We start from the raw sequence: 26,805 nt of genomic DNA on the forward strand, positions 1-26,805 counted from the left end.
TAGGTGCTCTTAATCAGAGCTTTAACTGAAATCATTGTAGATTCACACGCAGTTGTAGGCCTGTGAGAGCGGGAGACCCTGTGCCCTTGGCCGGTTTCCCGTTTCCCTGATGCCAGCAGTTTGCGGGGAGCTCCAGTGTGTGGGGTGCTGACAGGGATACAATCCAGGGATACAATCGAGGGCGTGGATACAATGTATCCTCCTCCTGAGCGGCTCTGACTCGTCCCCGTGCATTGAGCTCTGCGTCTGGGTAGATCTGTACCAGCCACCAGAGCCCCAGGCCCTGGGACGCCTCAGCTGGTCCTCCTGTGGCCTCCTGGCCCCCTGCGCCTGCCCCCCAACCACTCCCCTTTACCTCCTCTGATGTTGCTACAAATACAAAGTCGGCTCCTCTATTTAGGGAAGCCCCCCCCTCCCCCAGTGCCCCCACACCTTGCTGCTTTCAGGAGAGGCCTCCCAAAAAAGGTGGAGCCCGAGCCGGTGGTCAGCCAGCCCCTCTCCCCTCAGCGCCTGGAAGGGGGGCCCACGGAGGCCGGCCGGCAGCTCCCTGGGCCAGGCAGGAGGGACGGAAGGGCCCCGGGAGGCCAGCGTCTGCTTGTTGGCTGATGGTGCAACGCTCCCCACGGCCCTGCACACCATCGTGGGCCGGCTGGGCGGCCGGTGTCCAGAGGCCAGAGCCAGGGCAGGATCCCCTATGGCCAAGCAGGGGCGTCCTGGGAGGGAGCCGGCCCCGCGGAGAGGGTGTGCGGGCAGGGTGAGCTCTCCACTGTCCATGCCCGGGGCCTGCTGGCCGTGTAAACCGTCCCCACGGGGGTGTCATCGGCCAGCACTGGGAAGCCCCTGTGGGATCCCTTCTGCCCAGTGAGGGGCACAACCCAGGGCAGCCGGACACAGCCCTGCAGACTCCTGCTTGGAGGAGGAAGGGGGAGGTGGCCCAAGTCCCACAGACGGGCTTTCCCTCTCCCTTCTTTTTGGGGTCCCCAAGTGGAGGACAGCCTTGCCCTCCCCACCCAAAGGGCTGCAGGAGGCAGGGGGCTGGCTGAGGCCACATGGATGTATTTTCAGGGCTCCATCGCCTCCCCTCGCACCCTCCTCACGGATCTCGGGCACACTTAACACACACGCAGCACCCACACTCTCACGCGCTCTGTCTCTTGGGCCCAACCCAAACGGGCCAGCTGGCTTAGTGGTTCTGAAAACGCCACCAGACAGCAAAGGGGAAGCAGGCACTGACTCTGAGAAATTCCTTCCCAGTCCCCAGCCCAGGAGCCAGGCTTAAGTCCGCCTGGTTCCCCAGGAGCCAGCCGCTGGAGCTGCAGCCTCAGGGAAGGAGCCAGTGGTCTCTCTACCGGTTCTAACCACCCTCCCGGAGGGACACTGCTCACTCGGCCGCCAGCCTCGTAGGGACAGTGCAGGAGGGACACCCTGCGCTGGCTCCTGGAGCCCAGCTGTCCCTACTCGGGGCCCCTCCCTCCAGACCCCGATGTATGGATGGGGCTCTCTAGGAGGTGGTAGGGCGCCCGCTGGTCAGGGCTGATTAACATGCACATGGGCGGGGGGGGGGGGGGGGACTGCGCAGAAGGCTCCCACTCTGAGGCTGGAAAAGACCCAGCCCTAAACTAAGGGCCTAGGGACTCGGGGGCAGGATAGGGGCTGAGAACTCGTTGGCTTCCAGCCCACTGGGTCCCCAACTGGGGAGCAGCCGGGTGTTTCCACTTCCCTGACCCGTGTTAGGAAACCAGATGACCACAGCACGTGCCCTGAAGGGTACGCGACAGGCCTCCACACCGGGCTCCGGCATCTAATTCACCAGGAGCACAGTGGTCGGGCCGGGCCCTGGCGCCGGCAGCCCGTGCCCCGTGGCCCATCGAGTGGCCGTGGCTCAGGATCGCCTGCTGGCTGCCAGACTCCAGCCGCCCTACCCCTCCTCCTATCACAGCCACTGACCCCCCCCCCCAATCTTCCCTGATGTTATGATCTTGATAGGTGTCCCAGAAAAATTTTTAGGACTGATGGACTCAGTCATAAGCCCCTCTCCTGAAACTACCGCAAAACCCAAATGAGGGACCCGAGGTCTCCCGGGCAGTAAATAACACACATCGCACAGCCGGTGTCCAAAGTCGTAAAAAGCCCGTGTTCCCGGCTCTGCATTCCAACCTTCGAGAGAGCGCTGGATATGCACCAGTGGTCACCGGCCCAGGTGGCGGGGCCGGGGCCGGAGAAATGCGTATCCAGCCCAGGGCACAGGGCAGGGGGCAGGGGCCAGAGGGAAGGGGGCAGGGAGCTCCTGCCTGGGCCGGCCCCCTCCCGGTCCCCTGGCCGCTGAGGAAGATGGTCTCTCCAGCTCCTCGAGGACCCTGGGGAGAGGACAATTTGCGCTTGGCCTGCCCTGCGGCTCCGGCGCCTCTGAGCAGCTCTCTGCTTCCTCCAGGGCCTTGGGGCTGCTCCTGACACCCCATTTTCTCCAAATGCTTCTGCACGGTAATTAGGCCACCTGTCCCCCAGCAGAACGGAGACGGGTTTTCCTGGCGCTTGGGGCAGTCACTTAATCCCGTGCCCGCTGGGGGTGGAGGCCCCACTCAGCCTCCTCTAATCAGCAGGAAACACGGCCACCGCCACGGCCACCGAGCTCGCCTGAGCTGTTTGCTCGGCCCGTACATTAAACACACCCTCAAATGTCGATTGCCCTCCAGCAGGTGAGGCGTTTGGGGAAGTAGAATTCAAACAGAAAATTAAAATAAAAACAACACGCCCCCCCCAAACAAAAAAGAGCCCTGAGATGCGTGGGGGGGACACCGCGCAGGGACCCACACGGAAGCCTCGCCGGTTGCTCACTGTCCTGGAGCTCAGCCACCCCACCCCCCGGGAGTTAGGGGCGCGTGTGGGGGGCCTGTTTGCGAGCTCTGCACAGTCCCCAGTTCCCAGTAACGAGGTGGCACCTTAATCACCCCCTTGGGACCGGCCTCTGCGCCCCGCGGGCAGGGAAGGTGTATGGGGGAGGCTCCAACCGAAGCAGCCGGGATCCTTAGGGCGCCGGGCCTCAGCTGCAGCTCCTTTGAAAGGATCCTGCCGATCAATTAAAAACATAACAATTACTTCTGTGAATGCTGCTAAATTAAATAAGTGGTATCCCCAGGATGTTTTTTCCTCAAAGACTTTGGTTTCTTTGGAAGGAAAACATTTTGTTCCTTCTCCGCCCGGCCTGTTTGCAGCCAGCGTGAGGGGCCCGTCTCCATGGGGACTTCAGCTTCTCCCGCCCACGTCACTCAGGGAGCAGGGAGGGGCCGAGGCCAAGGGCCAGAGTGACCGCGGCGGCCGGGTCACTTTCGCAGGTTTTTCAAAAGGCCAGACTCGGGCGGAAGCGTCTGGACAGAGGTCAGGAGGCTCCAGCGGGCGAGGCGCCCTCTGCTCCCCACGCCTTCTCTGACTTTAAAAATCTCATTATAGTGAAATTCAAGTAACGTTAAGGATTAGCCATTTTGAAGCGAAAGCTCAGTGACGTTTAGCACATTCTCAAGGTTGTGTAACGGCCGCCTCTGTCCAGTTCCGAACATTTTCTTCCCCCAGAGGAGACCCCACGCCCACTGACCGGCCCCCAGCCCCAGCCCCAGCCGTGTGAGCTCCACCTCGCCGGGCTCGCGCTCTGGGCGTTCCGCAGACACGGGCTCGGGCGGCGCGTGGCCCCTCGCGCCGGTTCTCTCGCTCAGCGAGGCGTTTGCAGGCCCGTCCGCGGGGCAGCCTGTCGGCGGCCGGTCCGTTTCGTGGCTGGGTGGTGCTCCGCCGTGTGGACGGGCCACGAGCGCCCGCCCTTCACCTGCCGAGGGGCACCCGGTGTGCCTGCCTTTAGGGGAACATGGCTACGGTGCTGTGAGTGTTCACCGGTCCTTTCGGTTCTTCGGGTCGATACCTGGAGGGGGCCCTTTCCCCCGAGTGACCCGCCCCTTGCTCTCACCATCGCTCCCCAGCCCACAGTTTAGAACCTCCTCGGGGCTGGCATATGTCCGGGTGGCACTATCTTGGCACCAAGGCTATCTTAGGAAGAACCCCGGACAGATAAACCGGGGACCCTCCTGCCCTTTCTCTCAGCCTGTGACCTGCGGCCGCATGAGCCCCGTGTTCGTGACCCCAGCAGGCCTCTGCCCTAACCTGCCGCGAGGCCGTCGGGAACGTCCGGGGCCCTGCTGGCCCCACTCGACTGTCCAGAGTAGGACAGATGCCCCAGGAACCCAAATTCTGAGTCCTCCCGAGAAGGCGGGACGTGTGTCCATCCAGCTGCAGACACAGGTCGGATGGTTCTAGAACGTGGCTTTACCACCAGCCCCAGGTGGGGTGCCCAGTGTGTCGACCCCCCCGCTGTCCCCACACCTGTGGGCCATGGGCGGCTCCTGTCCCCGCTCTTCTGAAGCGGAGCGGGTGACAGGTTCTTGGTCCCGCGTGTGGCCGCGGGGGACACGGAGGTCGCCGGCTCCTGAGGGAGCTGGTGGACTCGCCGTGGGGGGGGGCGGCTCTAACGTGGGGGAGGGCTGCTGGGTCAGGAGGAGCGGCGGCGACGTCACGGGGGGAGGAGGGGTGGTGGCCGGGGACGTCCTGGCCTCCTGGTACCCCGGGCCACCATCCCGTCCCTGTCCCGGGGGGCCCCTGAGCCCCTCGCACTGGGGCAGGGGTGCTGCCCAGCCTGACACTGCCTTGTTCCCCGCAGGTGACGGTGACATTGTAAATAACATGTACGACCCGGACCCCGACCTGCTGGCGGGCGAGAGCGCCGAGGACGAGACCGAGGACAGCATCATGTCCCCCATCCCCATGGGGCCCGCCTCCCCCTTCCCCACCAGCGAGGACTTCACCCCCAAGGAGGGCTCGCCCTACGAGGCCCCCGTCTACATCCCCGAGGACATCCCCATCCCGCCGGACTTCGAGCTCCGGGAGTCCTCGATCCCGGGCGCCGGCCTGGGCATCTGGGCCAAGAAGCGGATGGAGGTCGGGGAGCGCTTCGGCCCCTACATGGTGGCGCCCCGGGCCACGCTGAAGGAGGCCGACTTCGGATGGGAGGTGAGCGTCGCGCCGGGAGATTGATGGCGCCCATTTATCTTGCGCTCCGTCTATTTATAAAGCCGGCCGGGCCGCCGCCCCGGGCGGGAGGCGCGGTCGGAGGGAGTGTTCGGATGTCACATTTCCCAGGCTTATTTTATCCCGCGGCTCGCGTGACGGGACCCAGAGAGATCGAGGTCCTCGCGGGCGCCCGGCGGCCCGGCTGTGCCCGCTCCGCGCTCTCCCGGAAATGTGTCTTTAATGAGCTCATGTCTTAAACCGCCCGGGCTTCCCGTCTGGGCCTTAGGTGCTGAGGCTGCGAGCTCGGGGAGGCAGCAGATGAATGGGATGTCCCAGATCAGGAGTCGCTACTCCAGGGAGACCTCCCGCCCCGGGGGGCCGGACGCCTGGTGAGCACTCAGAGAATAAGCCCGGTGGCCGTGCTGTCCCCAGGCACCCCGAGCTCATCAACGCCAGGGCCTCCCGCCACCACTCCCTGTCACCCGGCTCCCTAAGAGGAGCCTCACTTCTCGTGTTAGTGGGGTACAGTCCCGTCCTGCCAGGGAGGGGATTCTGTGGGTTAGGTTCCCTAACAGCCTGGGTCTGCCGTGATGGTTCTGAGCCTGTGTGTGGTCAGGAGAGTGGAGGCACATTAGCTGAGGGGTGCGGAGGTCCCTGAAGGCGTCCCTCCCTCAGAGGTGTCCTGCTCAGGCCACCAAGGATGCTGGACCCGGTCTGGAGGCTTTAAGGTGGTCTCAGGTGTCCTGACTTTGCTCCGGCCCTGCAGTGTCTCCGGTGCTGTTTGGGCTGGGACCCTGCCTGGGCGGAAGATGCAGGTCGGCACCCAGATTCCTAGGATGAGGTCAGCTCTAGGGAGGGGACCGGTGTGGCAGGGACCAGGGCAGTGAGGGGGAGGGGAGCCAGTGCTCACAGCCTCTCAGTGGCTTCGGGAAGGTCCCCGATTGAGGGGTCCTGTAGTGTGTGTGGAGGCCCCCCTCTGCTCTCTCACGAGGTTAATCCCTGCCTGTCATGCCTGACCTCTCCCTAGAGACGGCAGTGCCCTCTCCCCAGCTCGTTTCCAGGCTCCCGGAGCCCCAGCCACCCTGGGGCGCCTCCCCTGGGCCCATCAGCATTGAGACCCTTTCTCAGGGTTTCAGGGAGGCTGGATGTGCTGATGCTCACGGTGGTAGAGGCTGCCCACAGCCCACAGATCCTCCCTCCTTCACAGGGGCCAGGGCCAGCTGTGCCCTCGACACTGGGAGCCTCTGACTTCCCAGCAGGCAGGTGGAGTGTGGCCCCTGCCTGGGGGTGTGGACATTGGGGGCGCAGAGGCTCCCCACCCGAGTGCCAGCTTTATAAAAGGTTTAGCTGGGAGGTGGGTTGACCAGATGGACGAAGGAATGGGCGCCCCAGAATTCAGCACAGTCTACGATGGTGGCCTGGCCTGGCCCCACCGTCCTGGGTGGCAGACTCAGGTCTGTGCCGCTCAAGGTCACCTTCAGAACAAATCCCCAGGAGCCTAGGAGCAAGGCGAGGCAGGAGGTGAAGGGGGTTTGGAATTGCAGCCCTAACACCACCCCGGGGGCCACACTGTGGGCTCTGCCGTGGCTCGTGGGGCCGTCCCCTCTGGGAGCAAGGAGAGCATTTCCCGCCAGTGTGACAGGTAAGTGGTTCGGGCCGTGAGGTGGCATTTCTCTGACTCTGCCTGTGTCTCGTCCTTCCTGCCTGGCTGTTTGGGAGAGAAATTTAAGGGTGTCTGGGTGACACTCTCGGAGAGGTCTGGGCTATTGAACGAGCAGGTGGCTTTTGGACCCTGGAGTGAAAACACACCTTGCAGGTAGGGCGTTGGATGACCTTGAGGCGACCTTGTTCTCGTCTGCTCTGCTACAGGTTTCTGTTTGCTCTTCTTTAAAGAAATGGCCCGTATCGCCGCCGCGTGCTGGGTGCCAGGCCCGTCGGGCCGTGCGGTTATCTGTCCGGGCCTGTTGACTTTGCCATGTTGTTTGTTCTCTGCGTACGTGAGGCAGCGATCTCCCCGCGGCCCCCCCGCCCGCCAGTGGGCTTTGTCGCTGGGTCATGACCTGCCAGCTGCCTTTCATGCCAGCGCTTAGGAGTGTTTGCCCTCCACCCAACGCCCTCCGCCGGCGCTCCGGCCGCGCCGCACCGCGTGGTCTGCTCTGGCCTTGTTTTGCAGGCCCGCAGCCGGATTAGCTGCGCTGTGGCCCGTCTTTGGGCCTCACGGCCCCCGGCGAGCGGGGCGGGCGGCTGTTTGCGTCAGTGTGGCAGCTGAGAGAGGGCCTAAGGGGGGACTGGATGGGAAGCCACCACCTCCCCAGGGACGGAGGGAGGGAGGAAGCGGGTCCCCCGAAAACTCAGGGCGAGCCCACTTTCCCCTGAACTAGATCACGAGGCCAAGGAGGATTCCTTCTAGCTTCACCGGCCTCCGTTTGGGCCTTTGGGGGGAAATCCACCGCCTTCCCTCGTCAGCAGCTTTATGGGATTTTCCAGGGGTCTCCCAAAACAGGTCACGGCCGTTTCGCTCTGTTCTCGCGCCTTCCTCGAGGAGAACGGGTGGCTCGGGAGAGAGACGCGCCTCCTGGGTGCCCCTTCCCAGTTAGGCGTTGACTGTGGGCCCGACCTGCAAACAGGCCCCGGACCGGAGCGGAAAACCCAGGCTCCACAGCCTGGATCTTTCTATGAGTCCCTGAGTCCCTAACGTAAACCGGGCGGCCTGACCGTGTGACCCGTCCAGCGTGAGCTCCTGCAAAGACGCGCTCCCTGGGCCCCCCGGGACCTCTGCCCAGCAGGCAGCTGGATGGGGCAGATAACCAGACAGCTGTTAGCACGCAAGCGGCAGGTGAGCGGGCGAGGCGGGGGCAGGCCCGGCCGTCAGCCCAGGTCCCGGGGATGAGGCACGAAGGCTGTAACCTCAACCCGGCCCCCAGTTTTGTGTGTGTAATCGTCAGTCTCATGCTGGGGATTGTTCTATAAATTGGGGTGCTTTGATTTTGCTACAGTTTACGTTCTACTCATTGACTGAAAGAGGAGAGGTAGGCACATTTTTAGCAAAGATGTCAAAAGAAACCTAAGGAGGGCCCGGTATCGTTGTGGACTCCCCTGGGGGGTGGCTGGGAGCAGATCCGTGCAAGGTCCAAGCTCTCAGTGGGGTTCCTCCTGTCGGCTGGACGCACAAAGGGGTCCCCCCACAGTCACAGGAAGGTGTCCCCGAGGACTGGATTAAAATCAAGGTCAACTGGATTATTCTTACCCTCATCTGGGGACACCATGGAAACAATTCTCTTTCTACTCTGAGAACAAAATTGTTTCTCTGGACATTCCATTGAAATCAAATCGAACGGCTGGTTGCTTTTGTCTGCGGGTAACTGACGAGCTGCCTGGCCCGCGTGAGGCCCCGGGGGTCGCCCTCCCCTCGGGCACACACCGCTCCTCTCCCCTGCCGGGCTTGACGGGCGACCTCCAACCTTCAGGTTCAAGGTCTGGGGCCACCCTTGCTCCATGCAGGAGTTTTCTTCAGCAAAACAGTAACGGGGGTGGCGGCCTGGCAGCTGAGCCCCCCTCCCACGTGTATCGAGAACGCTCAGTGTCTCCGAACGTCCCGTCCCCTGGGTGCTTTGCGGACACCTGGAGATTCTGTCATTTTGGAAGGAGACATACCCCATGTCAGGTGTATCTGCCCTGCACCCTGACCTGGCCAGGAATGTCTGTGGGACAGACGGGAGTTGGGGTGAGTGCAGGCGGCCCCTGGGCTCCATCTCAAAGGGAGGTGGTCTGTCCCCGGCCCAGGTGACGCCTGACATGACCTTCCTCCCCCCTATGGGCGGCCTGCCTGCCACCACTCACCCTGCCTGAATAAATCACCCTGAGATTGCATTTCATTGCCCCGAGGTCTGAAAAAACAATGATTTTGATCATTTGTTGAGTAAATCATGACATTTATCATTGTGCTGTTTATTTTGCTAATTAAGAGATGGCTGCCAGTGACAGCCCAGAGGGATTCGGGCTGAGGAAGCAGGCTCCTTGGACGTGCCACCTGCCCCAGGGCCGGGCCCTGCAGCTGTGACTGCCCACCTCCCCCAGCTCTGGGGCCTGGCGGGTGGGGACCCCCACACCCAACCCCCTGGGGGCCCACAGGAGTGAGTCCCAAACCAAACCTGCCTGTGTCCTGCTTGGGTCTTGGTTGAGTGCCCGTCTCCCCCATAAAGTGGACGCCGGGGACTGCGGGTGCCTAGAGCATCGCCCAGCCTGGGCCTGGGCCTGGGGCTGGTACCTCAGCGACTGAACGACGCTGAGGCCTCTGTGTAAGGAGCTGGTGGAAACGTCAACGCGAATGAGGGGCCTTCTGTCGTCTGAACCATTCACTCCGTCTCCTGCCTCATCCGTGTCCGTGGCTTTAGCTCCTGAGTATTAATATTCGTGTTCACTTGTTCAGTCAACAAACAGGCTGCGTCTGGGCCAGGCCCGTGGGAGGCTCCAGGGTCACGGGGAAACAGTCCTGGGTTGGTGAAAGCGCCCGGGAAGTGCCAGGAGCAGTCGCGGTCGGACAGCGGATCTAGGGAGGAGGGAGGACCAGCCAGGCCTCCCGCACCTGCTCGGGCCCGAAGGACAGAGGCCGGGCGCGAGCGGACGTTTCCAGGAGCCCCGCCCGCGTGGGATCCGGGGACGAGCGGGGATGGCCGGATGGCCGGCAGGCGGGTGTCCGGTCGCTCGGCGGATGGCACTGCGTGTGCCCTGCTCTGTGCCCCTCACTCCCTCTCTGCCCTGGGCATCCCGGCTGCGCCCCGGCTGGTGTGCTGGGGAGGGGCTCCCTGCTCTTTCGTTCAGCTCGTCATTTCCTTAGAAAACCTTTTTTCCTGGTCATCCCAAGTGCCGGGTGCAGGGGGTGGGGCAGGGGACGGGGGCAGGGGCCGTCTGAACTGTAAACACCTTATTTCGGGGCTTCCTGCGGGTCGGATGGCCACGCGAGCCCCGGCTTAGTGCCCTCGGTCCCAGATCTCGACTGTTCTTCTTCTCAGAGGCTCCAGGACCCACTCTTGGGACTATCCCATAGCCCCCCACCCCCAGGGGAGACCCCCAGAATCCTCCGTGCGGCGGCTCCTCCACCGGGCGCTGGACTTGCCCCGCTGGATGCTGCCCCTCCGTCCGTGTTGCTTGGGTTTTATTTGAGGCCTGGAAACACGGCGGGGGGTTGTTTTTCTGTTTTTCCCGCAATAATCATCTTATTACTTAGGAGGCAAAACACACATTCAGAAAGTGTCCAGGCCGCAAGTACGCCGCCTGTGAGCGTTGGCACCCCTGGAAACGGCACCTGGACGGCGGGCATTTGGGGACCTGTTCCCAGGACGTCCAGCGGGAATTGGATTCGAGCCCATTGGGACACAGCTGGGTGTGCGTGCACCCAGGGCCCGGGTGTGTGCGTCGGGGGTCCGGGTGTTTGTGCACCCAGGGCCCGGGTGTGCGTGTCGGGGGTCCTGGTGTGTGCGCACCCAGGGCCTGGGTGTGCGTGTCGGGGGTCCGGGTGTGTGTGCACCCAGGGCCCGGGTGTGTGTGTTGGGGGTCCGGGTGTGTGTGCACCCAGGGCCCGGGTGTGCGTGTCGGGGGTCCTGGTGTGTGCGCACCCAGGGCCCGAGTGTGTGTCGGGGGTCCTGGTGTGTGCGCACCCAGGGCCCGGGTGTGTATGTTGGGGGTTCGGGTGTGTGTGCACCCAGGGCCCGGGTGTGTGTGTCGGGGGTCCGGGTGTGTGTGCACCCAGGGCCCGGGTGTGTGTGTCGGGGGTCCTGGTGTGTGCGCACCCAGGGCCCGGGTGTGTGTGTTGGGGGTCCGGGTGTGTGTGCACCCAGGGCCCGGGTGTGTGTGTCGGGGGTCCGGGTGTGTGTGCACCTAGGGCCCGGGTGTGCACTTTGGGGGCCTGGGTGTGTGCGCCCAGGGCCGGGGTGTGCGTGTCGGGGGTCCGCAGTGCAGATACCCCGGCGGGCGACCTCCCTCCCCAGGAGCCACTTACTGCGTAGGAAAAGGACCACATTGCCAGCCCGTGCCCGCCCCTCCCGGGCACCGTGACATCAGGTCCAGACGTTTTTAGCCCAGGAATGCCCCAAAACGCTGCACTCTCTCAGGCCCGGCTCGAGGCGCGGGTATATAAGGAATTTTAGAAAAAAGGAGATAGACTGACTAAGACTACCCCCGGGACGGCTCCTTTACTTCCTTAAGGGGCAATAACTCAGCCGCGGTCCAGCGAGGGGACTTGCTTTAAATAGAGCATCTGATTCACAAGCGAAAAAGGAAATAAATATTTTCTCTTCATATTCTAGAGACGTCCCTGAATACCAGCTTCTTAAATGGCATTTCGCCCTTCCCGTCTCTCACACACACACCAGTGACAGCCAGACCAACCCTCAGTCTGCACCGGCCGCTGTGAACCCGAGACCTGGGAAATCGCACCAGGCTGTCAGAAAGATGGGGGTGGGGACAGAGGGGACAGCTGGGCAGCTCAGCCCCTCCTGTGGACCCCCGAGGGCTGCCTGGGAGAAGGGGCACTTCGCTCCCACCATCCCTCCTTTCTCTCTTTTTCCTAAGAACAGGAGGGATTGCATATCAGGGGAGATAACAAAGACACCTGGTGTCCCCGTGCCGAGCAGGACTAGGGAGGCCAGCAAGGGCCCCTGAGGACTGTCACCCTCACCCCATCAGGGGGTGCTCAGCTCTGCTGTCCTCCTGGGGTGGGGCTGACCAGTGACAAAGGCCCCCTCCCCGAGGGCATGGCAGTGATGGCCAGTGGGGATCCCAGGCACCAGTTGTCCCTGTCACGCCTGGAAACGCCTGAGGTCATTGCCATTTCTCCCCTGAGCCCAGGAGAGGGGAGGGGTCACACAGGGTCACGCAGGATCCCACGATAGGTGGGCACAGGGGCGAGGGAGCAGACTCAGGACCCCCAGCAGCATCTCTCTGCCTTTTCCCCGTGAAGCTCATAAAGCTTGGGGAGAGCAGGGCCGTGGCCGGCCCACTGCCCGGTGTCCCCGCAGTCAGAGCAGCCCCCCCACCTCGTCCCGTGGGCGATGGCCCGGCCCTTGGCTCTCGAGGGGAACGGAGACCGGAAAGGTGGGGTATGACACAGGCGTGACCTTGGCCTCTGCTTGCGCCCGCTCTGCCCTCGGAGTGAGGCTACCTCTCAGGTTCCACCTGAACTGCCACCGGCCAGCCCCCTCTGTGCTGACCCCGTCTCCGGGGACCCACCTGCTAAGACTGAAGTATCTGCAGTGTCTGTCACTTACACAGAAGTATTTCTATTTCTAGAACTTTCCCAGCAGCAGCCTCGCCGGGAACAGCCCGGGCCGGGAGGGCGGCCCCTCCTGAGGATGGCAGCTACTGGCCAGGCAGCTCCCTGGGGATGCCCAGCAGGGCCTGAGCCGTCCCGTCGTCCAGCCCCTGCGTGGGCCTCCCTCCGCCGGGCCGGACGAGAGTCCCAGGGGTGGCAGGCCATAAAAGGTCTCCCTGGGTCATGGGACAAGGGCGTGCCCCTCCCTCCAGGCCTTGTCTGCTTATCAGGGCTTCTCTCGAGTTGGGAATTTTGAGGGCTGGTCACCCCCCAGAGAGGAATGTGTTCTCAGCCCTTCACAGGCCACCGCGGCCTCAGCCCAAACCCTCAGGCCTCTCCTGCTCGGCCGGCCCACGGGCGGCTGCGGGCGGCTGGATTTACGTGAGCCGGGGCCGGATCCACCAGGTGGCTGCTCAGCAGGCCCCTCCGGAGGGTCGGGGTGGAAGCAGTGTCCTTGGCGTCCAGGGTGCTCCTCGTGACCCCGGGCACACTGTGTGGGGCGCAGTGAATCGTATGGCCTGGGGGTGACTCTTACGCCAGTGTACAGGGTGCTCCCTGATGTGTCGAGCGGGGTTTCCTCCCCCGGAAGGCATGATGCTGAGACGGGGTGGCCGTGTGTGCCGTCACGGAGCCAGAGCACCAGTCCCGCCTCACCTGCCTGCCTGGCCCCGCTACCGGTGACACGCTTGCGTGTCCCAAGGAGGCCCTGGCTTGAGGAACAGGGCTGGCCTCCCTCCACCGTGCCCAGGGACCTCTGTGGGCCCGGGCTTGTGGTCCTCTGTCCCCACTGTGCCCCGGCCCACAGGCCAGGGCCTGGCAGGGCCCGCTGGCCGGCGGGGCGCGGGGACCACCTCCGCCCGGCTCGGAGGCGGCGTTTCCTCCTCTGGCCGCGGCCCAGGGTAATTGCACGTCCCATTGTGTGAGCCCGGCTCAGCCGTGTCCGACACCGCCATCCACTCCTTTCCCATTTAGATCTCTCTGAAGCCCGTTCTGGCTTATCAGCGCCGTTGGTCCGTGAGCCCAGCTAAGGTTTCTGGCGTTCAGGCCCCGGGCATTGTCTGTCCCCGCGGCAGCCGCGATAAACCCTCACCCAGAACAAAGTCGCGGTGACCTCTTACAAGTCGAAGCGCCTTGTCTCCCTCCAGACTCATTTATCAGCCTTCCTTTCACTCGGCGAGGCCCCGCCGCTGCCAAGGGCGGTGGGCGGGGGACTCAGCCTGGCCGCTGCTTCTGGTCCGCAGCACCGGGGGGTCCAGGGGGCTGCACGTGGCCAAGGGAAGGGAAGGGGCTCGCCCGGGAGATTCAGCCAGATGTTGGCCCAGGAGGACAGGGGCCCGAGGGTGGCTGAGCCTGGGAGAGGTGACCAAGCCCCCTCCCCTGGCCTTCATCTGTGTGGTCTGAGGGTCGAGCTCTGGTCTCCCGGACAGGCCGTCGAGGCTGGGGTGCTTGTCCTGCCCTCGGAACCCACCAGGCTCAGAAGGAAGGTCCCCAAAGGAGACGGAGGTTCCACCTGCACGTCCCATCACTTGCCCGAGTGGGGCAGGTGCCGAAAGGCCGTGTGGACCAGAGCCCCTGAGCTGTGAGCGCCTCAGTCGTCACCGTCTGACCCAGGTCCGCTGACCCCGGCGTCGGGGGCACGCTGTCCCGAAGGCCCCTGGAGTCCGGCCCCAGAGGAAATGGTTACAAATGGGCGGTGACAGAAAGGGAGTGGGGGGGACAGGAGGCCCAGCGGCGGGCTAATTGAGTGCGGCTGGGCGTGGGGGGCAGGCCGGGCGCCCGGACAATGCGCTCAGGGGCTGGGAGCTGGGCAGGCGGCGGGATTGTTATCGAATTAGCTGAAGTCAGAGCCCCCTGACTGGGGGAAAGAGGAAGGGGAAGAGCAGCCGGGGCGTAATGCGGCCTAAGCCGGGGCCCCATTCACTGCGTGAAAAGCTCCGGCTTCCTGTCTCGGGGCCTCATTTTGTTCGGCGGGGGGCGGGCTGCTCTGGGAGGACGGGCTTACCTACCGTGCGGCGGCCGGGAGGGGCCCTGACCACAATCCCGGGGCCAGCGGTGGGTGACAGCAGACACAATCGCCAGCGCACATCAAGGGCTCCGAAGAGCTCCTTCCGCTCCCACAGGTCCGCGGAGACCTGGGCTGTGTCACCGGCTGACCCCTGACCTCCCGTCCGGTCGTCAGATCGCTTCATTTCCACTTAAAACTCAGAGATTTCATACCTGCTCAGGTGGCCGATTGTGTAGGCAGGAGATATATCCTAGCAGCTGAATTAGAGAATATTACTGGAAATAGCAATAAAAACCCATAAAATTCAGAAACGGGCCAGCCAGGAACCTGCCTGGACAGAAAAAAAGGGGGAGGGGATACAGGTTACGTAAAAAAATAAATACTTAACAAAGTGCTATGCTCAGTGAATTCACACATTAATTAATTTTCCAGATGAGATTTCCCTAATCCATTTTTAAAAGAAAATCAGGATTAGGAACGGCGGGCCTGGCAGCCATGTAGAGGAGCCTGGGGAGGGCGGTGGCGGGCAGGCCGCTCCTGGGGCGCCCGGGACGGGCTTTCCTGGCTGGCCCTCCGCCCCCAGTCATTGCCCCATGGAGGGGCTGATTTGCTATTTGGAGTCCATCACAGGGGGCACCGGCCACCCCTGCGTCCGCTGTGTCGCTCCGAACCCATCCTGTGGTGCTGGGGTTCACGGCCAAAATCTCGGGACCCCACCCAGTGAGCCCTCCCGTTTGCATCCAAGTTCCAAAGGGATTCGTGGGGCCTGGACTCCAGCACTTCTCGGAGGGAAGCAGCGAGGCGTCGCTGTCCCTGTTTCCTTAGCGAGGGCCCTTGTCTGGAGTGGGGTGGCCGTCACGAGCCCGCTGACCCACACTGGCACAGACCCAGGCATCCCTGGCACCTCTGAGGGCCCCGTAGGGCTGTGGTGAGGATGGGAGGAGGTCCAGGTGTGCACCCCGCCCTGTGTGAGCACCTGGGAATGGAAGCGTGCCTTTCTGATGCTGTGGTTTTGTTTCGGGGTGTCCCTGGGGAGTCTGGCTCTGCCATTGCCCTCTGGGGCCGCCTGCCTCTCCTGTCCACGAGGGCCAGGGCCCAGGCCTGCCGGGTGCCTGCAGGAGGACAGCCTGTGTAGGTGGCATGCCCCGAGCAGTTGCAAGGTGTCATGAGGTCGAGTGTCACATCCCCTGTTCTGGAACCTTCATGAGCTCCTCGCCCCAAAAGGTGGCAGAGCTCTGAGCGTCTTCGGTGGTCTCTGATTTTACCGTGTAGATTTATCCGGACATTGGAGAGAGAACCGCCAAGCGCGCACCCCGGGCAGAGAGAGGGCTTTTCCAGAGAATGCCGCTGGGTGGGCGCGGATCTGTGTCCTTGGGGATGACCAGCACACGTGTATTTTCAACGAGGGGTCCCTTTCAGGGCCCTCGGGGCCCCATAGCGTGGCTGGCAAGGGGGAGCGAATGACCTCCTGATGGAGCAGCCAGCACAGTCCATCTCCCAGCTGGCAGGCTCCTGACCCCCAGAGGGGACATCAGGGCCCACGGGGTGGAGACCTGGATGTTTTATGAAGGGGCAGGTGGGCCATTTGCTTTTTCTGTGGACTGTAAATCTGCTTCCCAAGCAGCAGCAGGGAAATTGCTCGAGGGCGGGTGAAGGGATGGGAGTCAGGGATGCGGTCCCGGCGCCTGGCTAGAGGAACAGGCGTTTACAGAGGTCTCCAGAAACCGTGCTTGGGGAGTGAATCTGAGACACGCTGTGGTCTCACCCACCCCCAGTCACCTCTGCTGGGGGAGCCAGGCACACAGGGCACCCGGAGAACGTCCACGCCGCCTGCCTGTCCCGCTGCGTGCCAGCCGCCCGGCCAGCGGGACGCAGAGGGGCGGGACTGGCCGAGGCGGGAGCCAGGCCTTAGAGGGCGGTGTCTAGGCGGAGGAGCCATCGGGGCAGGAGGGCACGTCCACATGGGCCAGTGCGCCAGGTCCGCCGGCTCACCATCCCAGAAAGAGTTCCAGCCCAAAGCTCTTGATCCCCTTTTTATGACTTGGAAAGAAATTCGCAACCACCAAGTGTGAGGTGACTTAATTAATTCCGCCGCTCCCTGGGCCCTACCGTGTGCGTCTCCTGGACGCCTGGGCCCCGCCGGGTCCCTTTCTCACAGCAACTTCTACCGTCTCGGCGGCTTTCGTGTCCACTCGCGGCAGAGACGCGGATGCTCTGCCTCCGGGGAGGCCGGTGCACGTCCACTGAGGGCTTCCCGGAGGAGGCCACCTGCGTCTGTAATTCAGAGCCGGGCCAGCGCTGACCCCGACGCAGGCAGGAGCCGGGAGGTCGTTCCCATAGATTTAGTTCCAGTGCAGCAAGTGAGCAGCAGCGACTGGAAGCCCCTCGCGCAGTCCTCTGGCCCTAAGGCAGGATGGTTCCCGGGCCTGTTTCCGTGGCCCTGGACTGGGAACCTGGCTCTGCCCTCTGTCCGCCAGGTGGCCCTGAAGCGGCGACCCCCACCCTGCTGTGTCCCACAGTGCCTGTCCCTAAAGGTCCGGCCCCTCGGGCTGTGGGGTGACTGAGGGAGACCCACCCAGACCCGCCAGCCCAGGGCCTGCCCAGTGGGGTCCGTGTTCAGACAGCTGGTCTGTCTGCAGTCGGTGGTGAGCGAACCTCACAGTGAAGGTCAGGGTGTCTGCCCCCAGGTGTCACCCTGGAAAGGTGGCAGGAGGACAATGGTGTGACCCCGACAAAGGCATCTCTGGCTCGGTTTATAGGCAGGGCCCGGACTCTGATGCGGGTGCTGTGCTAGGCTTTGGGGATGCTGGCGTGATGGGTGCCGTGGCTCCCCACCCCGAGCTGTGACAGCCCAGTGTGGCTCAGACGTTGCCTGATGACCCCCTTTCCTCTTCTTCCTTTGGAACTCCTTCCTCTGGGTTCCTCAGATGTATTTTCCCCCCGTTGCTTTTTTAGAGAGAGTAGAAGGGGGGGAAGAGAGACAGAAACATCGATGTGAGAGAGACCCATCAATTGGTTGCCTCCCACATGCGCCCCAACTGGGGCCAGGGATTGAACCTGTAACCCAGGTAGGTGCCCCTGACTGGGAATCGAACCCAGGACCCTTCAGTCCGTGGGCTGATGCTCTAATCACTTAGCCGCACCAGCCAGGGCTCCCTTAGGTATTTTTGCTCTCGGGTGCCACCCAGGAGCCTGTGTGGCCTGCGGACTCCCACATGCCCAGGTGCTGGCTGTGTCTGGCTCTGCCCTGTCCCGCCCCCGGCCGTCTGGAGGTCTCCTCCTGTGTGCATGTTCCCTGCCCATCCCGGCACCAGGAGGGGGTCATACGCTGAGTGGCCCGTCCCTTTGTGGGAGGATCTGGGGCCAGGCCTCTGATAATATTTGCACAGCCCCCAGCCTGGGCATCACCCCTTCTTTATTCAGAAGGTCTGGCCTGAGCCCTCACCTAGAAGCCCCCAGGTTTGTTCTGAGCCTTCAAGGCCAGTGTCCAGAAGATCCCAGGAGAGACACGGAGAGAGTGGGTGAGGGACTGTCCTGCCACACTGACCCCTTCCTGCCCTCTGCAGCCTCTGTCCCACTCTGAAGGGGGACGAGCGTGTGATCCACCCACTGGCGGCCGAGCAGGTTCCAGGCACTTGAGACCAAGCTTGGCCCCTGCCCAAGCCTGGGCTCCGTGACAAGGCCAGAGGTGTGTGGGGGGGTCTCAGGTAGCACGGGGGATCATGGCTGGCCTACGTGGGCTGAACAGGTGGTAGCTTCGCCCCCAGGACCCCACTCGGGGGCAAAGGGTCTTGGTGAGCCAGAGGGGCCCTGGCGCCTCTTCCTGGGACTGGGTTTCTGGTCACGTGAACTGGCTTTTATTTTCTTATTGAATGTCAAGGTCATCATTTCCACGGCCCACGTGGTGACTTATCCCACCCCCCGCACCCCCACCTGCCTGGGTGGGGAGCAACTGTGGACGCGACCCCCGGGGAGCCCGCTCCAGCAGGGGCCCGGGGTTCTGAACGGACTCCGAGGCGGCTGCTCCGCGGGGCACGGGGGGGCGGGCGGGCGTCGGGCAGCATCTGAATGTCTCAGACAAAAATCTGGGAAAGGTTGGCTCCAGTGGCAAGAAAAATTAATCATTGACCAGGCGAGGGCTCATGCCTGAGCAGAAAAGGGACAGGCGATAAGGACCTGAAGCGAGCCTTCGACTGGGTTTACCCAGCACGGTCACCCTGGGAAACCACGGAGTCCAGAGAACGTCCCGGGTGTCGCGGCTCCACCCTGGCCTGGCCTGGCCTGGCCCTGACAAGGCTGTCCCAGCCTCCACGCCTGCCCCGGCTGCTTGCAGACGGACCGGAGACGGCCGGGCCCTTTCCTGGGCAGGTTTCTGAAGGTCACTTTTACGTCCCCTTGGAGAGCCAGGCAGGCAGCCAGAGCGGGGCGTGGGGGTGGCTCTGCTCGCAGCCTTGGTTCCCGCCTGCGCATCTCGGCGGAAGCCTGTAGGGGCAGGTGGAATGTTCTGGAACTCCCGGCCAGGAGCTTCGTCGAGACTGATTTAGCGCAAACAGTGTGCCTCCTGCTTGGGAGGCGTGACCGGTGACGGACACCTGGAGCCTCGGGTCGGCCCCACCTCGTCTGCCGGCCCCAAGCTCTGGGCCGAGGGTGTGTCTCGGGGCCCCCGCCTTCAGAATTTCCCAAACCGGGCGCATCGGAGGCTCTGCCGAGGGCGATATTCTAGAGAAGTAGCTGCAACAGGTGCCTTCTGAGGTCCAAGGAGACGTGGTCCTTCCGAAGGTGCTCAGCGTGGGCTCCCACGCCAGGCTGTTGGCAGAGTTCTCGTGGAGAAACATCGTGGTACTTTCTAGGGACATTTGCAAGGGGACCTGGGACACTCCGAGGCCTCTCTTTTCTCTCAGCTACAGGAAAACCGGTGACTGTCAATACAACCTTGTTTTAAAAAGTAGCTCAGGTGTGCACACCTAGAACAGGAGCATACGGAGTAAATACCTGTGTGTCAAGTTCTCTACCGGGAAACAGTTTTCTGTGTGTCCCGTGTATGTTCCCGCAGCAGATCCTGTTGCGAGTGTGGGGAGGGAGGGGGAGACGCCCCTAACCGCCAAACGAGCCTGCTTTCGGCAACCCTCCAAGGGGCAGGCGTCATCTACGTGACCCCGGCAGAGCCGAGCTGTGCAGGTGGGGAAACCGAGGCCCAGGAAGGCTGTGCGTCCGCGGACTCAGGTGGGGGCCGCGGCGGGCTCCGAATCCAGGCCCCGGAGCAGCACCCGGACAGCAGGTGGCCTGGCCCTGGGCGTTTTGGAAGATTTAGAGGCGTGTGTGCGTGTGTGTGACTTTCAGTTCCAGCCCCAGTCGCTTCAGCCACACGTAGAGGTTGATGAAATATCCCCAAGACGAGCAGATACCACATCCCATGGGAAGGGACCAGAATGGAGGGGAGGTGGCTGCGGGGTGTCTGTCCTGCCTGACAGGGCTGCAGACGGTGCATTCCCAGCCGCTGGACACACGTGTTTGCTTATTTAGTCGCTCGCTGCATATTTATTACTCATTCATCAGATGTTCATCCGCCCATGGGATAGCTATTTATTCATTCACTCGTTAGGTATTTATTTGATCGCTCATTGCACACGTATTTTATTTATCCACTTAACTTTATTAACTTAGATATGTATTTGCTCCCTCATGAGATATATGCTTATAGATTCACTTGGGGAATATGCGTTTTTATTAAGTTATTAGAGGTATCTTTGTGGATTCATTGGATTATTTATTTACTCAGATGCCAACCCGTCCACGCCTCCATTGCACCTAGACCTGCTCACTCCCTCGTTCCTTAGGTCTGCGTTGTACAGACCAGGCACGGGCTGGTCCCCGGGCCGGCGGGCCAGCTGTCAGCGCTGCTCGCCTTTTCTGAGCAGAGGAGTGGGAGCCGCTTCCTCGGGGCGCTGTGCCCGCGGGTCGGAGATGAATGAAGGAGGGGCTCGGCGGGGCATCTCTTCCACGGGCGCAGCTCCCGGTGAGAAGCGTGGACTTGCTCTGTGAGGACGCGGGTCGCAGGCAGGCCCCTGCCAGCAGGCCGATTGGCTGAGAGCCATGTCTCTGGTCGCAGTGGGGCCTCTGTGGATTCGCATCCTGGAGACAAGTTGCATTTGGCTCCGCTTGTCCTCCTGCTCCTTGATTTGGGAGACATTGTCCCCCGAGGGCCCGGCCTTGTCCTTGGTCTTTCGGGGAGCGATGAGGCCGTTCATTGGCCACATCCGTGGGAGCGGCACTGGCCGCCCTCTGTGCCCACTGCCTGCACCTGGCCTGTCCCTCGGCATTTCAGCCACCAGCCAGGCCTGCTTCCTGAAGAAGAGCCAAAATGCGCAGGAAACGGCTCAAGGTGCCGGCACCGCTCAAGGGGAGCACATGTGTGTGCAAGGGGGTCATACATGTGCATGCACGGGGTCATACATGTTCATGCAAGGGTTTGTACATGTGTGTGCAAGGGCCATACATGTACACACAAGGGCTCGTACATGTGTGCGCAAGGGTTCATACATGTGCACACGAGGGGTCATACACGTTAAAGCATGGGTCATACATGTGCGCGCAAGGGGTCATACATGTACAGCAAGGGTTCATACATGTGTGCACACAGGTCATACATGTGCATGCAAGGGCACCTTGACGTGTGTGCCCTGGGGCACCTTACGTGTTGCGTGCGGGGGCGTCTTGCACGTGCGTTTGGCCCCGCGGCCTCCGGCCTGAGCTCCGCGTGGAGGGGCGGCTGTGCGTCCGCCCGGTCCCCAGCCGCCTCCCCAGCGGGCAGCACGGCCGAAACGTGAAAGCGGGGACAATAAACAGTTTCCTACCTTGCTCTGAGAATGGCCGCGCTTTAGATGGATTAATCCTCGCGTCGCCTTTGGCCGTCAGCGCGGGAGTGACAGTAACAAGCCTCCCTGGGCTCCGCTAATTTGCCCTCCATTCACCGCCCCGTGAAAACCCCTCCGTGCTGCGGAAGGGCCGCGCGGCCCGTTCAATGGGGGGGACGCTGGGAAAGGGGCCAGCTCGCACAAAGCCCAAAAGAGCAAATTGGCGGCAGCTTTGTTCGTCCCGTCCCCTGCCCCTTTCATGCGCTGCACTAGTTAAGCTCCTCATTTGTCCCCGCTGGGGGCTCAGGGCCTGGGTCACCCTCGGGGCTGCCTTTTCAGGTGATCTGGACGCCCCCTGGCCGGGCCGGGGGGAGGTGGGGGCAGGGCTGCCTGGGGTGGGGCCCCTGCGGGAATTCTGAGAGCCCGGGCCTGGCCGGGGCGGGGCTGGACCCGGGAGCTCTGGGCTTCCGGAGTCCTTAAGGCCAAGTGACATTTCCAGTGTCCCCTGGCCCCACTCAGGCTGCCTTACTTGCCGTAATGTATGTGTTCGGCACCAATTAAAAGTCACCAGGCCGGTCTCTTTGGCTCCCTGTACCTGCCCCCTGCCCACCATCTCCAGCTCTGTCCTTTTCCTGAAGCTCAGCATCGAAGGGGCAGTTTCCAAGTGTCCCCTTGGGTAGGCGACCTGGCCGTCACTCCTGGGACAGGGCCCCAAGCATTTGCTGCATTGCGTTTCTCAGGGACTCCCCACCCCCCGGCACTATTTCAAAAGCACACCACCCACCGAGCCCTGTGCAGGGAACTTGGAGGGACCTGCCTGCAAAAGGATGGGTGTCCCCTGGGGAAGAAAGACCGTCCCCTCACTCACTTGCCACCTGCTTCCTTGGGAGACCTCTCTTGCCCAGGTCGCGGAGATCACATCCCACGCACCGTGGCAGCCCCTCGTTTGCCAGAAAGGAAACACCCGCCAAACACAGATTTGTGGGCCTCCAAACAAGCCAATAAACACGGCTCTTCCCGCGATCGGGAGGAAAGCAGCCCCTTCCCAAATCTTTATGAATTAAACATGGCAAGTCCATCAAGCCATGGATACACCCATTTTTGCTTAATTTGCTGACACAAACAACTCCACCTATTCTGTTGGGGAGAGGGCTTCGAGGGGCGGGCGATGGGACCCCAGTTGTCTGCTCGGCTGCTGTAATTATAAAATTGTGATGACTGTAATTTGCCACTCAAGCTTGTCACGGGCTGGGAAGCCACAAGTGCCGGGCCGGGTGGTGCGCGGCGTCTCCGTTTTGGGGGCTGGCTGTGTGCATCCTGTTCCACCGGGGAGTCTGTGTCCATGTCCCTCAGGGCGCAGGCATCTGAACGTGTCCAGCCATGGTCCCCTGTCCTGCGGAAAGGCCCCCAGTCCAAGCGGTGATTGACAGGTAGCAGTTTGCTCGTGAGATGCTCCGAGCACCAGGACGTCGGAGGCTGAGCGGCACCGACAGGACCCGCTCTCCAGCACAGGAAGCAGAGTTTCTGGAACACCAGGTCCGCTGAGGTCACCCACAGTCAAGGTCACAGTCAAGGTCAGAGCCAAGGCTGCAGACAGAGGACCCGCCGGGCCGTGGGGGCACCCTCCCATGCAGCCTCACTGCCCCCCATTAATCCTGCAATTCCAGATCACTATCGGGGCCACTCCTCCCGGGACATTAACTCAGAAGCAGGCAGAGTGGAGGGAGTGGCCGGTGAGCCCAACCGAACGGCTGGGAACTGCCCCTGACCCGTGTCGTGCCCCAGGCTGGTGTGGTCGCCTGCGCAACTCATCGGGAACCCACTGTCCTCATGCCACTGCCACCCTGGTCTGGAGAACGCACGATCCACCCAAGGGTTCGGCACTGACCGGAGAAGGTGCATTTCTGTAAACAGTTTATTTCAAAAGGCGGAAAAATAATAAAGAGGCAAGTGGGTTTCCCTGTTCATACAGGTTCATCCTCCTGTTAGACCTAAACCGGAAACTTCCAGACCTGGTGGGCCTGGCACACCTGGAAGCTTCCAGTGCCCGCCCCACAGGGCACAGTCCACAGGGCGCAGGGAGCTCAGAGGGAGGCAGCTCCTCAGAGCCAGTGTCCAGGGGCGAGTGCTGGTCAGACCCCAGGGTCCCAGATTCCCGGCCCCCGGCAGGAGCGAACACAGGGCCACCCTGTGCGGCGAGAGGGGCTTCACCTAAAGTGTCGGCATCTTCGGGGGTGATGCCCCCTCCGTGCTCCGCCGGGTGCCTGGCCCTGGGCTGGCATGTCCCACATCAGATAGGCGATGCCCACAGATGGGGAGAGGGGACGACCGTGGCCTTGGCCGAGGGGAGCCTTAGCCCCAGCGGGCTCTGCTGGTGGACGCGGGCCCTTTCACAGGCGGGTCCTGAGGCCCTGGCGTGAGGCTCTGGGCGTCCACCCCCCAAACCTTCCCTTCGGGCCCCTGACCTTGGAGGTGGGTGGCAGGAGCAGGCCTGAGAGGGGGGCCTGGGTAGACAATTGTGTGCTCGCTGGTTGAGCGTGTTCATTTCAGCTGATTTGGCTGCCAGCACGGGGCCGCTTAAAGCCATGGTCTCGTGTGCTGACCTGTGGCTGCCACTCGTCTCGATGGTCCGTCCTGAGGTTTCAGTGGCAGCCAAAGGGACATCTGAAAGACAGTGTCTGCCTCGTGGACGTGTGGCGAGGCCCCAGGGATAGGAAGGAGGCTGCGTACCTTAAGGAGCATCGCTGGGCCAGACCCCTCCTCCCTTGACCGGGGACAGGGTATCTGAGAGGCTGGCAGCGGGCAGGGGCGGGCAGGTGGGCCGCACGTCCGTGCGCCCAGCTCAGTGGCCGCCACTCGCTATCCCTCCGCCCAGCGGGTGCCGGGGACCTGGACCCCCTCCCTGTGCCCGTCCCCGGAGGACCCGTCCGGTGCCCATCCCTGGCGCTGGTGGCTCCAGGCTCCCCGTTCCCCCTTTGCCCTTTCCCACTGGGCGTGGAGAGATGGCCGTGGCCTTCTCCCTGCCAGCCCCTGCCCTCCGCCTCGGTGCCCTCGGGCCTGCGGTCCCCCCGCGGCTCTCACAGATTCTGCCCGTGTCCGCACCCTCATTAATCAACGTCAAGCACGACATCCCAACAAGGGCAGCATTCTTCCGCGCCCCCGCAGCCTCCACATCCCATTGTCCCGGCCGATTCAGATGGCAGGGAAACAGCCCATGCAGCACATAAAAGAGATGAGACAAAAATGAAAAGAATCGAGGGAGCAAGAGACGAGGCATTTTCCCCCTGAAACACTCGAATAAATACCCGGCAATGATAATTTAAATTATTCATACATTTATGAAAACATCCATTGAAAAGCGGACTGTATGATGTTCTTTGTCTGTCCTTCTTGTCTCTTGTTTGGGATTAATCTTTACTGTAACCCGGGCCGGCCAGGCCCCCTCACAAAGGCCACGCTCTCTTTCCCTGGGAAAAATGTCCCGGCACATCCCGGGAAGAGTCGGGGGGATTGTGCTGATGTGGCAGTTGCCAGGCCCTCCGGGCGCTGGACGGGCCACGTCCAAATAGTGTCCGAGGAACAAAAAGCCCGGAGCGGTTCTCACGTCCGCGTCAGGATGGTGACACAGCGGCGCGGAGGGCCCGGGGAGCCGCAGGGAGCATGCGTGCCGATGCCAGGGCCCCGGCCCCGCCGCCGAGCGAGTCTCGCAGCGTCTCCCACGTGACCGCGCCTGGGAGGGCCCCCTCCCCGAGCTCCGTCCCGCGGTCCCCTGTGTTCCAGGGGCTTGCGCAGCCCAGCGGGGCGTGCGGGTGGCTGTGGCCTGCTGGATGGGGCAGGCCCTGTGCCCGTCCTGTACCGTCTAAGTGGACATCTGTGCATCTGCCCAGGCCCGGAGGTGGAGCCAGGACCTGGTGTCCCGAGGCCCTGACTGGCCTCAGGCCCTGGCCGGTGTGCTCAGTGGTTAGAGCACCAGCCCACCCACCATGAGGTCAAGGGTTCGATTCCCGGTCTGGGTTGCAGATTCAATTCCTGACCCCGGTTGGGGCGCTGGAGGCAACCAATGGACGTGTCCCTCTCACATCGATGTTTCTCTCTCTCTCCCTCCCTCCCTTCCTTCCACTCGTTCTAAAAATCAAGGGGAAAAATATCCTCAGGGGAAGATTAACAAAAATAAAATAAATAAAATAAAAGAAGGCTTGGGCCTAAACCTGAGGCCAAAGACACTGCAGTGACCCTGGATGTCACACTGGGAGGGGCTGAGGCCAGTGGCCATCAGCAGCAGCGAACCAGGGCCCACAGATTGCTCAGGACCGGTCCAGGGCTGTGTGCCCAACGTCGCCCCCCATTCCTCCCAGCACCTGCCAGTCTTCTCCCCAGGCCACCGCTGTCCCCGCCCGGCGCCCGAAGCCCCCGCCTAGGATCGTGCTGGGTTCCTCGGTGCCGTTGAACCCGGGTCCAGCTCTGTTCCCGGCTGGAGTGCCGTGAGGACGGAGGAAGGAGCTCCCAGCCCCGAGCCAGGAAAGTCGTTTTTAAAGAGCGTTCTCCGTCCAGGGCTCCCGGGGCCAAGGGTTGTTATTTTCAAAGCTTAGTCTAAAACTGGACAAAGTGTCCCAAAGTGGACCTCACCCCCACGCGGGACTGCGCTGTGGTTTGGGGTGTGGGAGAGCCGTCGGGCAGCCGTCTCTTGTCGCTGGAAGTGACCCAGCCCCGCTTTGGTTCCACAGTCCAAGCGCACGGCTCCCGGCTCGGGCTTCGCGTGGGGGACGCGGCGGGTGTGGCGGCTGGAGGCTCTCTCGGTCCAGAAAACCCTTTGGAGGCTGCTGGGCTGCCCCGGCCGCCCCCAGGCTTCCTCGGTCTGGAGTGGACGCCGCGCCCACGGGAGCAGCCCTCCTGCTTGGATTTATGGCCTCGCCGGTTGAGGCCAGGTCGGAGCCCGAGGAGAGCATCTCCTTCTGCTCCTGAGCTGGGATGACCGTGGACCCCCGTGGCCGCCACACAGGCCACGCGGGAGCTGGGCCCGGACGCCGAGGGCACGCGTTCCGTTCAGGGAGAGGACTGCAGGCTCCAGCCTCGCTGCCTGCCCGCTGACGGCTTCCAAAAGCCGTCGTCACCGATGTCACACTCCTCGGCCTCCAGGTCCCCCGGGCGGCTCATCCCGACGCTTCTTTCTTTTTCCCCCTAACGCGGGCGGTTCTTGAGGGACTCGGCCCGGTTTCCTCGAGTTCTTGGAAGTTCCAGCTGGGAGCGGCTGAGATGCCCGCTCTTCTGCCCAGAAGTCCCGGGGAGGCAGCCCGCCCGCCGCCTTGTTCCCCAACACCGTCCCCCCAAGCAAGGTGTGGGGGCCCCCGGACTGTGCCCCCCTGTCCCTCCTCCCCTCGCCTTCCCTCTCCTCCGCCACCGATGTTGGGCTCTGGGAAGGTAGCCAAATGCCACCGAGGACACTGCAGCAATAAATCATCTCTCGTCCAACATCTGCAGGCCCCGGGGCAGCCCATCGCCGCTGCTGACCCCCCACCCCGGCCCCCTCTGACAAAACACCTATTGTCGTGGCCGAGGAAAGAAGATTCGTTCCCACTCACAAAGGGCCT

At 62.8% G+C, this 26,805-nt stretch overlaps 1 protein-coding gene across 3 annotated transcripts in view; it reads left to right on the top strand.

Annotated features, from left to right (window-relative positions):
- Nucleotides 1–26,805, top strand: part of PRDM16 (PR/SET domain 16) — a 266,029-nt gene that overhangs the window by 82,371 nt on the left and 156,853 nt on the right. For all 3 annotated transcript variants that reach the window (XM_087820071.1, XM_087820072.1, XM_087820073.1), the window contains exon 2: nucleotides 4,700–5,049. In XM_087820071.1, coding sequence (XP_087676197.1) covers nucleotides 4,700–5,049 — 350 coding nt within the window. The remainder of the gene's footprint in view (nucleotides 1–4,699; nucleotides 5,050–26,805) is intronic.

Source organism: Miniopterus natalensis, chromosome 9, assembly GCF_054644295.1.
Source record: "Miniopterus natalensis isolate mMinNat1 chromosome 9, mMinNat1.hap1, whole genome shotgun sequence".
NCBI classification, from domain to species: domain Eukaryota; kingdom Metazoa; phylum Chordata; class Mammalia; order Chiroptera; family Miniopteridae; genus Miniopterus; species Miniopterus natalensis.